Source organism: Cherax quadricarinatus, chromosome 10 (genome assembly GCF_038502225.1).
Source record: "Cherax quadricarinatus isolate ZL_2023a chromosome 10, ASM3850222v1, whole genome shotgun sequence".
Taxonomy (NCBI): domain Eukaryota; kingdom Metazoa; phylum Arthropoda; class Malacostraca; order Decapoda; family Parastacidae; genus Cherax; species Cherax quadricarinatus.
The window spans coordinates 12,767,741-12,782,915 of NC_091301.1; the positions used below are offsets into that span (position 1 = coordinate 12,767,741).

Genomic DNA, 15,175 nt, shown 5'->3' on the forward strand with positions numbered 1-15,175 from the left:
GAGGAGTGAACTAGATCAGTGAGTAAGTGACCCACAGTCAGGCAGACAAGCACAGCATCACCCTAGTTGAAGAGCCAGCTCTCTCTCTCATGCTAATAATAATAGTAATAGTAATCTTTATTTCTATAAATACATGTACAAGGTATACAGGCCTAACTGAGATTAATAACGTACTATTATATAGAAAGCCCCTTGTTATGCAGAGCATTTCGGGCAATTTAGGTCAATTTTGTCCCCAGGACGCGATCCACACAAGTCAACTAACACCCAGATACCAATTTTACTGGTAGGTGAACGTGTACAGCAGATATTTGAAGGAGACACGTACCGTACTGATGGTTCCACTCTTACTGGGGATCGAACCAAGGACCTCATTGTGTAAGCTGAGTGCGCTAGCAATCGAGTTACGGGACACTTTTAAGGTTGAACTGGACAAAAAATGCAGCAATGGGGACCCAGATCTGCAACATTCTGAACTGGCAGTTGGCTGGTTGAGAGTGGCTGCCAGTGGGTGTGTGATGAAAGTTGAATAACTTGTAAAATACTCTAGGCACACCACAGACACGTAGCTAAGGACGCGTAGTGTTTCAGCGTCTACTAGTCTCTGGTGAATAATGATCCTCCCTGGTATTCCCATGATTCATATTGTGAATCACAGCACATGTTAACCATGAAATTACATATATGAAGACTAAGACACATGTGTTACTCTTCTGTATCTTTATCTGCCTAAACGTTACGACTGCACAACAGTCTTCCTCAGTCTAATACAGGCGAATGCAACATTTGCACCATATTATATATATATATATATATATATATATATATATATATATATATATATATATATATATATATATATATATATATATATATATATATATATATATATATATATATATATATATATATAAAATATCTAAGAATGGCCATATTTAAGATATCATGTGTCAACGTTGCTGTTTTTATAGAAAAAATATTCTGAACTTAATTTAGGTAAACAATAAACACTGTGGAGTAAATTCTTTAAAAGATAATGGTATGGCCAAATAAATTAGTTTTATAATAATAATAAAAGAGGTTAGTCCAGGTGTCCAGGATGAGCTCTGTCATAATGGAACTGGACGAGGCTTAATTGTCCAAAAGTTCTTCAAAGAAAATCATGAAAAAGGTTCCCAAGGAAATCCTTCGTTACATGGAGCTCCTGAACCATTCACCAAGGGAGGATTTTAGTTGATTTCCAGTGGCTGGGTTGCCTTAATTGCTGGTGAGAGAGGCAGTTTTAGCATGTCTAAACTCCTGGCCAAGTGGATGGTGCCTGTGTTGGAGACCACGTGTAGAGGAGCACGTCAGCAGGACTACTGGTCCCTGCTGGTAGTTCCTTCTCACGTCAGCAGGCCTACTGGCCCTTGCTGGTAGTTCTTTCTCACGTCAGCAGGCCTACTGGCCCCTGCTGGTAGTTCCTTCTCACGTCAGCAGGCCTACTGGCCCCTGCTGGTAGTTCCTTCTCACGCCAGCAGGCCTACTGGCCCCTGCTGGTAGTTCCTTCTCACGTCAGCAGGCCTACTGGCCCCTGCTGGTTGTTCCTTCTCACGTCAACAGGTCTATTGGCCCCTGCTGGTAGTTCTTTCTCACGTCAGCAGGTCTACTGGCCCCTGCTGGTAGTTCCTTCTCACGTCAGCAGGACTACTGGCCCCTGCTGGTTGTTCCTTCTCACGTCAGCAGGTCTATTGGCCCCTGCTGGTAGTTCCTTCTCACGTCAGCAGGTCTACTAGCCCCTGCTGGTAGTTCCTTCTCAAGTCAGCAGGCCTACTGGCCCCTGCTGGTAGTTCCTTCTCACGCCAGCAGGCCTACTGGCCCCTGCTGGTAGTTCCTTCTCACGTCAGCAGGCCTACTGGCCTCTGCTGGTTGTTCCTTCTCACGTCAGCAGGTCTATTGGCCCCTGCTGGTAGTTCCTTCTCACGTCAGCAGGTCTACTGGCCCCTGCTGGTAGTTCCTTCTCACGTCAGCAGGCCTACTGGCCCCTGCTGGTAGTTCCTTCTCACGTCAGCAGGCCTACTGGCCCCTGCTGGTAGTTCCTTCTCACGTCAGCAGGCCTACTGGCCCCTGCTGGTAGTTCCTTCTCACGCCAGCAGGCCTACTGGCCCCTGCTGGTAGTTCCTTCTCACGTCAGCAGGCCTACTGGCCCCTGCTGGTTGTTCCTTCTCACGTCAACAGGTCTATTGGCCCCTGCTGGTAGTTCCTTCTCACGTCAGCAGGTCTACTGGCCCCTGCTGGTAGTTCCTTCTCACGTCAGCAGGACTACTGGCCCCTGCTGGTTGTTCCTTCTCACGTCAGCAGGTCTATTGGCCCCTGCTGGTAGTTCCTTCTCACGTCAGCAGGTCTACTAGCCCCTGCTGGTAGTTCCTTCTCAAGTCAGCAGGCCTACTGGCCCCTGCTGGTAGTTCCTTCTCACGCCAGCAGGCCTACTGGCCCCTGCTGGTAGTTCCTTCTCACGTCAGCAGGCCTACTGGCCTCTGCTGGTTGTTCCTTCTCACGTCAGCAGGTCTATTGGCCCCTGCTGGTAGTTCCTTCTCACGTCAGCAGGTCTACTGGCCCCTGCTGGTAGTTCCTTCTCACGTCAGCAGGACTACTGGCCCCTGCTGGTTGTTCCTTCTCACGTCAGCAGGTCTATTGGCCCCTGCTGGTAGTTCCTTCTCACGTCAGCAGGCCTACTGGCCCCTGCTGATTGTTCCTTCTCACGTCAGCAGGTCTATTGGCCCCTGCTCGTAGTTCCTTCTCACGTCAGCAGGTCTACTGGCCCCTGCTGGTAGTTCTTTCTCAAGTCAGCAGGTCTGCTGGTAGTTCCCTCTCACTTTAGCAGGTCTACTGGCCCCTGCTGGTAGTTCCTTCTTACGTCAGCAGGCCTACTGGCCCCTGCTGGTAGTTCCTTCTTACTTTAGCAGGCCTACTGGTCCCTGCTCCCCTGCTAGTTGTTTCTTTTCACGTCAGCAGGCCTACTGGCCCCTGCTGGTAGTTCCTTCTCACTTTAGCAGGCCTGCTGGCCCCTGCTGGTAGTTCCTTCTCACTTTAGCAGGCCTGCTGGCCCCTGCTGGTAGTTCCTTCTCGCGTTAGCAGGCTTACTGGCCCCTGCTCCCCTGCTCGTAGTTCCCTTTCACGTCAGCAGGCCTACTGGCCCCGGGTGACAGTTCCTTCTCAAGCTCAACTATTACTAATAGCTGCACTTTGCTGCTGCTGCTGCTGCTGCTGATGCTGATGATGAAGGCACACGTGGCAAAACGTTTGCTGTAATAAGTGTCCTGAAGTGTACATATGTGCGCTTATCCACATTTGTACTGGTAGGCCTACAGCAGTGTTCCTCTGTTCTTATATTCCAGTGTTATCAGTGATGGTGTGAGTGTTCTGAGTGTGTTACCAGTGATGGTGTGTTAGTGCCTTGTGTGTTCTTATATTCCAGTGTTATCAGTGATGGTGTGAGTGTTCTGAGTGTGTTACCAGTGATGGTGTGAGTGTTGTGTGTTACCAGTGATGGTGTGAGTGCTGTGTGTTACCAGTGATGGTGTGAGTGTTCTGAGTGTTTTACCAGTGATGGTGTGAGTGTTGTGTGTTACCAGTGATGGTGTGAGTGCTGTGTGTTTCCAGTGATGGTGTGTGTTCTGAGTGTGTTACCAGTGATGGTGTGAGTGCTGTGAGTGTGTTACCAGTGATGGTGTGTGTTCTGAGTGTGTTACCAGTGATGGTGTGAGTGCTCTGAGTGTGTTACCAGTGATGGTGTGAGTGCTGTGAGTGTGTTACCAGTGATGGTGTGTGTTCTGAGTGTGTTACCCGTGATGGTGTGAGTGCTGTGAGTGTGTTACCAGTGATGGTGTGTTCTGAGTGTGTTACCAGTGATGGTGTGAGTGTTGTGTGTTACCAGTGATGGTGTGTTCTGAATGTGTTACCAGTGATGGTGTGAGTGTGTTACCAGTGATGGTGTGAGTGCTATGAGTGTGTTACCAGTGATGGTGTGAGTGCTGTGTGTTACCAGTGATGGTGTGTTCTGAGTGTGTTACCAGTGATGGTGTGAGTGTTGTGTGTTACCAGTGATGGTGTGAGTGCTGTGTGTTACCAGTGATGGTGTGAGTGCTGTGTGTTACCAGTGATGGTGTGTGTTCTGAGTGTGTTACCAGTGATGGTGTGAGTGCTGTGTGTTTCCAGTGATGGTGTGTGTTCTGAGTGTGTTACCAGTGATGGTGTGAGTGCTGTGAGTGCTGTGAGTGTGTTACCAGTGATGGTGTGTGTTCTGAGTGTGTTACCCGTGATGGTGTGAGTGCTCTGAGTGTGTTACCAGTGATGGTGTGAGTGCTGTGTGTGTTACCAGTGATGGTGTGTGTTCTGAGTGTGTTACCCGTGATGGTGTGAGTGCTCTGAGTGTGTTACCAGTGATGGTGTGTGTTCTGAGTGTGTTACCCGTGATGGTGTGAGTGCTCTGAGTGTGTTACCAGTGATGGTGTGAGTGCTCTGAGTGTGTTATCAGTGATGGTGTGAGTGCTGTGAGTGTGTTACCAGTGATGGTGTGTTCTGAGTGTGTTACCAGTGATGGTGTGAGTGTTATGAGTGTGTTACCAGTGATGGTGTGAGTGCTGTGAGTGTGTTACCAGTGATGGTGTGTTCTGAGTGTGTTACCAGTGATGGTGTGAGTGCGTTACCAGTGATGGTGTGAGGGCTGAATGTGTTACCCGTGATGGTGTGAGTGCTGAGAGTGTGTTACCAGTGATGGCGTGAGCGCTGAGAGTGTTACCAGTGATGGTGTGAGTGCTGTGTGTTACCAGTGATGGTGTGAGTGCTGTGTGTTACCAGTGATGGTGTGAGTGCTGAGAGTGTGTTCCCAGTGATGGTGTGAGTGCTGTGTGTTACCAGTGATGGTGTGAGTGCTGTGTGTTACCAGTGATGGTGTGAGTGCTGAGAGTGTGTTCCCAGTGATGGTGTGAGTGCTGTGTGTTACCAGTGATGGTGTGAGTGCTGTGAGTGTGTTACCAGTGATGGTGTGAGTGTTGTGAGTGTGTTACCAGTGATGGTGTGAGTGTTGTGTGTTACCAGTGATGGTGTGAGTGCTGTGAGTGTTACCCGTGATGGTGTGAGTGTGTTACCAGTGATGGTGTGAGTGCTGTGAGTGTGTTATCAGTGATTGTGTGAGTATTGTGTGTTACCAGTGATGGTGTGAGTGTTGTGAGTGTGTTACCAGCGATGGTGTGTGTTCTGAGTGTGTTAACCCGTGATGGTGTGAGTGTTGTGAGTGTGTTACCCGTGATGGTGTGAGTGTTCTGAGTGTGTTACCTGTGATGGTGTGAGTGTTCTGAGTGTGTTACCTGTGATGGTGTGAGTGTTGTGAGTGTCAGTATTGTGGGAAGCTGCACCAACAACCACTGGTTTACTCTTCTAAGACACAGTGGCTTGTGTGAATAAATTATAATTGCTGGCTTACCAGTGCTATATACCCATGGCTAGGCAACCCCTGGCTTCCCAGAGGTTAGTCTGCTTCCAGCGGTGACTAGCACTGACTGTACGTGGCTTGAGATAAGGTGACTAGAGGTGACTATCACTGACCTTACTTGGCTTCAGATAAGGTGACCAGCGGTGGCTAGCGCTGACCGTACTTGGCTTCGCGTGAGGAGAACTATTTCTTTCGTAAATGACCGTGAAGCAATAGGATAATAACTATTAGGTAATTGGCAACAATTAGCGATGACCGACAGTGAGATTACTCTCATTTCGGAGAATTATCGAAAGTTCATCTCTTGGCACCTCCCAGCGGTGAGGGTAGCATCGATCACACTACTGAAACCTGGAGGTATTGATCGAATTGTAAAAAATGTTGAACATAGCTGCGTGTTCCTGGTGGGTGTGTTCTTGACGACCAGGTCTGGTGTGGTCGTGACGACCAGGTCTGGTGTGGTCGTGACGACCAGGTCTGGTGTGGTCGTGACGACCAGGTCTGGTGTGTTCTTGACGACCAGGTCTGGTGTGGTCGTGACGACCAGGTCTGGTGTGACTCTCACAAGCTAACACTCTGGCCTTGAGGAACGTGATAACAGAGCTCACTGAAGAATTTTTCATTGATAACTGAGATACCAGGGCAACATTTACGAACCTTTATTCTGGAAATGTTTGGCCAGCCAGTGGTTTCTTCAGTCTAAAACAGAGAGGAACGGTGAAAGATGAGGAGTAGTTTGAGTGAATCAGTCCCTCAGCCTGGAGTCAGTGTGTTCAGTCCATCACTCTTGCTACGAAAAAAAAAAAAATAACGAGTTGTTTTTCTACATATTTGAATACCCCAAGTTATGACGTTTTCTCAGCTAGTTTCTACTTGAAGATTAATATCTAGAATTGTTTCTCTCTGGTATAAGGAGGAATTAGGGAATGCTAGAAGACAAGGTCAGTGCAATGTTTCTAGTTTGTACTAGCGCACCTGAGTCAGCTTCTAGCACTCACATCTATCCTTGGATCTATCCCTCTTCACTCTCCATGGATGATGAGGATAGATATAAATAATTATGATAATAATAATGCTAATAACAATATTAATAATAATAATTATATTACTACTGCTGCTACAACTGTTACTACCATTACTACTACTACTGTTACTACTATTACTACTACCACTACTACTACTACCACTACTACTACTACTACCACTACTACTATTACTAATAATAACGAAAGCTGGTTTTGCACAGAATAACGGATGCAGACGACGACTACACAGTGACTGCTGACCAGCGGGCAGCCCTCATGGAGCTGGAGTCGCTGACATGGAACTACCCGACACCGCAGCAGGCCCGGGGGGCACGCTCCCCTCTCCCCCAGGCCCCCCTTCACCACCACCATCACCACCACCAAGCTGACGACGACGACGATGATGATGATGACGATGATGATGACTCTTACTGTAAGTTACTGAATCCAGTGTCACAATAGTAAACAAAACTGAACAAGTTGATGAATAAAACACATGTTCAGCAGTTTTGTTTTTATTGACGAAACGTTGCGCCTGTTCAGCAGGCTTCCACTCTTCTTTTTACGAGTGAAGAAGCCTGCTCAGCAGGCAATACTTCTAGTCAATAAAGACACCACACTGCTGCTCCTATGTCTTACTCATACACTTGAACACATGTTAAAAGAGACTCCATTCATTATTTTGGCTCTGAATAGAACTCTAACCTAACTGTACTGTGAAGTTCTATCTACCAAGAAATCTCTGTCATAATATGGTACTGACATCCTGCAATATCAGATTTTGGTAAAATATCGTTTTAATTTTTTTTATTTCATTGTTTATTTGTCTGACTTTTTTTTTTTTAGGGGGGGGGTTCTCCTTGATCATTTACACAGATATTATTACGTAAGACGATTAGAAACATCTAAAAAATGTGTAAGTGCAGATAAATAAAGTTACTAACTTGATTGTATCTCACTAGACGTGGACATGGTTCCATACGACATGACGGAGAGGCTGAAGGAAGTGAACCGAGCGCTGATAGAGGACCCTACACCTGCAGAGTGTGACCGAGCCATTACTGTCCGCTTCAGGGAAGTGATAGCGGACTATCAGTCCCCCAGAGAGTACATCCCGTCAGGTTAGTCCCTCTCACTATGCTGCTCTTCTGTGACTGATAAATATTTTGAGTTCTGTCCCTCGGTAATGTCTCACGAAATCGTAATGACACGATTGCAAACAAACCATACCACGGGTGGGGTTTGAACCCGCGGTCAGAGAGTTTTGAGACACTCTGACCTCGGGTTCAAACCCCACCCGTGGTATGGTTTGTTTCCTCGGTAATGTATTTGTTTCATATGAGAAATGTTATTTCTCAGTCTATAACTGTTTTTTAATCGTTCTTCAATTTGCTCACTTTATACAAGTTTCATTTGGCAGCTTATAATTGTAGATATTTGAGGCAGAGTACCTGAAAAATACTTGTTTTCTGTGGTAACTTTTATCTGGCATCTTATAACAGAAAAAATATTTAGGTTAGTCATTGATTGGAAAAAAAGGATACCAATAAGTATCGTCGAAGAAATACATTTATAAAGAATAAAAGTCACAATTCCGTGGCTATAAAAATCCACAAATAACCCGCTCTTACCAGACAGTGTGACTAGTTGATGGTCCGAATCAGGACGAAACGTCGTTATAATTTCAGTCTCTGAAGCGCAGGTTATTTGTGCAAAGACTAAAGGCATTTTTTAGAAGAGTAATCACTCAGGTCATGCAGGGAAACTTACACACGGCCCATTCAGAGTCCCTACGGTCAGGTGTAGAGCTGTCAGGCTCCTGATAATGTGTCTAAGTGTAGACGAAGTTTTAATATTTACTACGACATTGATTTTATGACTTGAGAACGACGATCTTTCTCACTCACGTGTGAGTTGAGAGATATTCTAAGTTAAGTCATATGTTTCAGACTCCGACGATGGGTATGGTGATTCGTCAGACCTCCTCTACGATGCAGAGGATGAGGAGGGGCTCACCGCCCTCACCTCCGAGGTCAAGGAGGTCTTGGGAGGTAACGTTAATGTGGTCGATCTAATGGCTGACCTCTCCCAGGAGAGCTGCTTTGTGGAGTGTAACAGCCTTGGCCTAAGTCTGGACGCCGCCTCCCAGGCGAACTTGGATAAAGGTAAACAAACTATTAGTGTCAGTGAGGAGGATAAACTCAAGTACAACGACAACAGCCAGGATGAGAGGAAAACAGACGTTCCTAAACTTCGATTAGACTGCCACCAGGATGAATCTCAGCTCAGATTTCCTGCAAATGATCTTATTTTGGAGAAGCAAACAGGATCAACATCGCAGGTTCCATCTGAGAAGACGCTGTTAAAGGTTGACGAGTCTGGTCTGGCCGATCTAGAAACTTTCATTAATCAAAATGATACCTCAGAAATCCTCGAGTGTCTACCAGGAGACGCAGCGAATCTGGTAGACGAGGATGAAGGAAGCGGAGTCACTATGTCCCTTATAGAAGTCAGAGAGGAAGTGCATATAGAAAGAGGTCCCAGCAGCTTAAACGACGTAGTAAATGCAGATCTTAGACTTAACGAATGCGACGTAGGAGAGACCAATTCTAATGACTTCTTTCAGAGAAGAGAATCAGGTGAAGTTACAGACCTAGCAAATCATCTCAAAGCCATAAATGATGCTGACATTGCTTATTTCGAGAACAGTGATGAGTTCGAGGATTCTCAAGATGAAGAGCTCACGGAAGCAGAGTCTAAGGAAGAAGAAAGTTCCACGCTAACAGATTCATCCCAGGCACTTCCAGCAGACTCGTCCCAGGTACTTCCAGCAGACTCGTCCCAAGCACTTCCAGCTCCTTCTCAAATACAATCTAAACATTTACCTGAAGTTAGTTCTAAAAAGCAGCCAGATGACTGCCGGAGTGAAAGCAGGACAACCAGTCCAGAGGTCACAACGGTGAAGAAATCAACACATAAAAGCAGGAAAGACCAAAGTGTAAGGAAGTCTTCAGGTACAACCTCTGAGAAGAGTAAAAAGAGAACTGAGAGTAACTCGCCATCGCTACCGCCGAAGCTTGTTACACCACCCAGGTCTAAACCCAAGCATGTTGCCACTAGCCCTCCCATGATCAAGCCAGCCCTTCTATCTTCGGAAAAACTCAACACCAGCCGCCATAGAACAAGAACATCGACATCATCACGCTCGAGATCTGCTGCATCCACCTCTTCCTCTTCCTCATCCCCTCTCTCTTCCGCATCGTCTTCCTCGTCTTACTCTTCCTCGTTATCGTCGCATTCTTCCCCGTGCCTCCGTGGACGCAGCCGGACACCCATCAGCGGACCAGTGCGGCCCACGGCGCACCGGTCCGCCGGGACCGGTACTGCTGTAAGGTTACCCACAGGGGCCCACGAAGGTTTGGCCCTCATACCTATTGCCCCTCCTGTAAGGTCACCTACCAGTGCCCATGGGCTGGCTCTCACACCCACCAACCCCGCCCCACGGGGACGAGTTGGGCCCCTCGCCTCTGGTAGAACCCCACCTCACGCTAAAGTGCGCAAGGCGGCCAGCGCCTCAGACCTACACAAGTAAGTACCAAAGTCTACTAATGTAACCACTGCTACTACTACTACAACTACTGTTGTTACTGCTCCAACTACTTCTGCTACCATTACTACTACTAGGACTACCAGTAATAATAATGATAATAATATTAATTTCTTAATGAAGAGGTTTTAGTCATTCGACGGAGAGTTTCCTTGGTTTATCGGTCCAGCAGAAAAAATAAAACACCCACAAGACAAAACGTGATATTAAATATTTAAGCCCCATAAAAAAGTAGTGAATCGCCGCAGCAGAATAAATACTAAAATATTTTAAATAAGTTGATTAACTGGGTTTAAAGCTTCTCGACTACACGAGGGTAATTGAGGCTGCAAGTCACCTGTTCACTACCAGTCGAGATTAATTCAGTACCCAGAATATTGATTAAACTCTCGTTGTGTATACACTGAGAGATATACCTCTCGGTGTATGTGTGGTGTTAGGTTAGGTTAGGTATGGGTTGTAATAATGTAGATAGAATTACCGACAGTATGTTAGGTGAAAAGACACAAGTGCAACTAGTGTGGCATTTTATTGTGGCAACGTTTCGCTCTCCAGGAGCTTTGTTAAGCCGGCTTGATAAAGCTCCTGGAGAGCGAAACGTTGCCACAATAAAATGTCACATTAGTTGCACTTGTGTCCTTTTACCTAACATAGGTATGGTTTGTCAGGAAACACGACAAGTGTTTCCTGACGCGGATCTTAGTCATTTGATGACCCGCAGCTGGAGCTTATGGTCATCTGACCGAGGCCTTCCGCTGGCTTACCCCGCCACCCATTTAAAAATTATGGTTATGATTATAACCATTTATTTACTATTTTTTTACTCATGTTATGTAGGTCTACCGAGAACACAGATGAACGTCAAAAGCAGAACAACGAGGTGTTCCGCGCCTGGCTGAGACAGAAGAACAAGCAGGCAGCCGTTAGTAAAAAGTTAGTCACCTTCAACATTTCTTTCATCCCTCTCTACTCATAGCCAGTTATTTACATTCACCTTCAAAAATACACTAATAATACCTTCAACACAAACAATAATGACTGGATAAGTATCCCTTTGTAAAGGGGAATACCATATGACGTTATTTTCACTAGGCTGTTATATTAGGTTTTAAGCCAATAAAATAATTGTATCAGCGTCCCATACCACCACCTGGCTCTTGGTTCAAGGTCTTGGAGCTGCCCTCTCCTTCCTTGGATCTAACCTCATGACCTTCCATTCTCGTATTTAGCACTTCCCCTGAATATAATAATAATAATAAGCCCTGCCCCTCTTCCAGGCAGTACCACGCTTCTAACGGTGCAGGGAAGAGCACTTCGGAAGTAACAGAGCGAAGGAAGCGGGCTGAAGAGGCGTTCCAGGCCTGGCTGTCGAGGAAGAGGGAACAGCTGAGACTTGAGAAGAAGATGAGAGGAGAAAGACGTCGCCTGGAGGACCAGACCAGATACGCCAGGTCCAAAGCCGAGTGTGAGACGGCTTACAAGGAGTGAGTAGCTGGTGTTATTGTGGAGTAGAGCCAAGTCCTTTAAATGTAATAATACTTACATAAGATTTTTATATATTTTTGTATAGCCGGATTTGAATACTGAAAATGGGAAGTACAATGCCTGCACTTTAAAGGAGGTGTTTGTGATATTGGCAGTTTGGAGGCATATGTTGTGTATCTTTATAAGTATATGCTTCTAAACTATTGTGTTCTGGGCACCTCTGCAAAACAGTTATTATGTATGAGTGAGGTGAAAATGTTGAATGATGAAAATATTTTCTTTTTGGGAATTTTCTTTCTTTTTGGGTCACCTGCCTCGATGGGAGACGGCCAACTTGTTAAAAAAAAATTTTTAGGAGTAAATTATATTACAAAGTTTTAGAAAAATGCTACAAGCTAAGTCAAAGAGTAAATAATGGACTGTAATGGGACTTACCTTGAAAGACAGCTCTCGCCTACACAGCCGCCCCTGTAGGCGATGTCTTGAGAAGCTGTCGTATGCACTCCCTAAGGGCTGTGAAAAAATATTGTATAAGTATAATTACCCCTAGGGGGTGTTGTGTCAGCATATCTCAGAAAGTGATTGCTGAAGGGAATATATACTTACTTGTGTTGGGCTGAAGAGCCCGCCTATAACTGAGTGTATGATACATCTAGAAAGAAATGAAACAGCTATCTGCTGTGGAGCTGACATAGCTAGTCTCATTAATTACTAGACCTACTTGGGTATCTGTATCGGACCCATATAATCACTAGGGTATCGGTGTCTTGATTGAGGCAGACGTGTTCTTTGAAGAATGTCGCACTACACTCCGTCAGGATCGCAACACTCGTTGTTACACACTGTTCATCAAGTATTGTTTATTATTCACAGTCATATCAGTAAAGAAGCTGATCACACTTCTCTGTATCTGCTGTGTCTATTGAGATACTTTTATGTACAAAAGCGCGCAGATCAGTATTCTTTGTTCGTTATCCCGGCGTCAATGTGTCTTTTGGCAGGGTTAAAAGCAATCTAAGCTAAGACGCCCCTCGCCGCACTTCACTTGCCCTCAGCTACAAAAGGAAACCTGACATAGCATATTTCCCCTGCTTGCCAAACTTCCATCAGGAAGCAAAGGAAATGCTTGATTCTTGCTGTCTGGGCATAAACAACAATGTACACTATCTTTAACATGGTAAGCTGTATAGCCCTTGTGGCTTAGCGCTTCTTTTTGATTATAATAATAATAATTTAACATGGTAATAAATTGGGTGCAGGATTTTCCTTAATTGCCCTGCTAAGGTAAGAGATTGATTGTCTCACATTAAACTACACTATTTGCAACACTGGTCTCTTGCAAAGAATCACATAACCTATGACTGGTACACGCTGGTTAAATATCTGCTTGTAATTACTTGATGTGGAAGTAAAGAAAATGCTTACCCCTTCTGAGAGGGCTGGGCCACTCAGGGCTGAAGGGCTGAAGGGGGCTGATACCTCCCGCCTGAAGAAAATTTCTCCACACATAGTACACTCCTTGCAGAGTACTCAGGAGGTACACCTGGCAGATTATATCTTATAATCTAGTAAGATGAACATTGTAGGCTTGGTTTATTTCAACATAAGATGGTTTATTTCAACATAAGATGGTTTATTCTTGGAGGGGGAAATAGAACTTAGTTGATCGGTTAATTGGGTTTAGAGATTATAAGCTACATGAAGATCATTAAGGCTGCATGTCACTTGTTCACCACCAGCCAGGAATACTTTAATACCTAAAATAGGGCTTAAAGTAAACTAGCAGCGCATATACACTGAATGATACGGGCTTTACACGGGGTATATACACTGTGTATATACCCCGTGTAAAGCCCAATACTGAGTGTTTGAAGTCTACTAACTAGTTATTTCTAGCTTTAAGATTTGATAAATCTCTAAACAGAAACGTTGTCCCGATGACTGTCTGCAATTTATGTAGTTAACTAACTACATTTTAGCAGTATGGTGCTTGATGGATATAAGTAGCTGGTGTTCTCTGCTGCAGGTGGTGTCGACGGAAGAGGGAGGAGGTGAGGACTACGGTGCGCGTGGGTGGCGGGGTCCCTCGCTCGCAGTCCCTCGAGCGTCCCTGGGCACAGGAGAAGACCAGGAAACTCTACACTGCCTACCTCAGCGGTCACTAGTCAAGAGGACACACCTCCGAGCTTCCTCAGTTACTTTCACACACATGCGCCAAGTAGACCTTTCAGTGCGGCGCATCTCGCCGTTACATGAAGCCGTTGAGTGAAGTTAATCCATGGTCAGTGGAATAAATGACGCTACTGCTAAGAGATAATTTCTAGTCAGTGCGAATCACGATTGTACTTTGGATAAAAGAAGTAACAAGAGGTCCACAGGATAGGCAAAGTAGGTTTTTACAACCTTGCCTGCTGACCAATACCCATGACGCTCACACATATGTTTGACTCACTCCACTGGCCAGTATGTGGGGGAACTCCAAGTTTATGGATATGCTTAGTGGATATTATATGGAATACAACTGTATTTGGCTTGATTTAGTTGCCAATACGTGACTTAGTTATATTTGATTAGTACCTGTGGTACAGCTGTATTCGACGCACCCAGGTGGTAATGAGTGGAGCAAAGGTGTGTTCAGCTTAACCTAAGTGCCCAGTATAACAGCTGTAGTGGTTTCTTGTAGTGAATGCAGCAGGTGTATATTTTCAAGTTTACATATGGAATGCTGAAGTCATGCACACATCTTTTGAGGCTTAAAAGATAGGTCCATCGTTTTATAATATATATATATATATATATATATATATATATATATATATATATATATATATATATAGATATATATATATATATATATATATATATATATATATATATATATATATATATATATATATGCAATAAGATCACAGTAAACAGGTGATTTCAAAATATGCAAAACAACCACTCTGAAAGAATAGAGAAATTCCAAGCGCTTTCGTGACTACTCACATTATCATAGTTCCTTGATAATGTGAGTAGTCACGAAAGCGCTTGGAATTTTTCTATTCTTTCAGAGTGTTTGTTTTGCATATATATATATATATATATATTTATATATATATATATATATATATATTATATATATATATGTATATATATATTATATATATATGTAGATATATATTATATATATATATGTGTATATATTATATATATATATACATATATATTCGGAGCTAATTCTTCAGTCGTGTAGGTGACCTTAGGCCAGTGTGTGTGTTATTGTGTGAGTTCACTGCATTTTCAATATGTAAACAGACCGTGAACAAAGTGTCCATTTACTGGTTGAGATAATGAGGATATTTGAGTCTTGGTCAAAATTTCAGCTCTCTCTGACGACGAAAGGTTAAGCGTCTTTCATGCATAAATATATTCAAGCAAAAAAGTGTATAAAGTGGAGAATATATTTGACAGACAACTTTCTGAGATAAAAGTTCCGTCAAGTCTACATAACTGTATTCTTTACCACACAGCTTGTACTCTACTGACAGTATTTTGTTATCAATACTTATAAATGCATTATCTTCCTGTTTTTATCATTTA

The 15,175-nt window shown here is 44.4% G+C and overlaps 1 protein-coding gene across 3 annotated transcripts in view; it reads left to right on the top strand.

Annotated features, from left to right (window-relative positions):
* LOC128687952 (microtubule-associated protein 9) overlaps positions 1 to 14,369 on the top strand; it is an 82,023-nt gene extending 67,654 nt beyond the window's left edge. For all 3 annotated transcript variants that reach the window (XM_053775592.2, XM_053775594.2, XM_053775591.2), the window contains 6 exons: positions 6,720 to 6,931; positions 7,461 to 7,619; positions 8,448 to 10,086; positions 10,943 to 11,038; positions 11,383 to 11,589; positions 13,617 to 14,369. In XM_053775592.2, coding sequence (XP_053631567.1) covers positions 6,720 to 6,931; positions 7,461 to 7,619; positions 8,448 to 10,086; positions 10,943 to 11,038; positions 11,383 to 11,589; positions 13,617 to 13,755 — 2,452 coding nt within the window. In that variant the 3' untranslated portion in view covers positions 13,756 to 14,369. The remainder of the gene's footprint in view (positions 1 to 6,719; positions 6,932 to 7,460; positions 7,620 to 8,447; positions 10,087 to 10,942; positions 11,039 to 11,382; positions 11,590 to 13,616) is intronic.
* Positions 14,370 to 15,175: the final 806 nt, after the last annotated feature.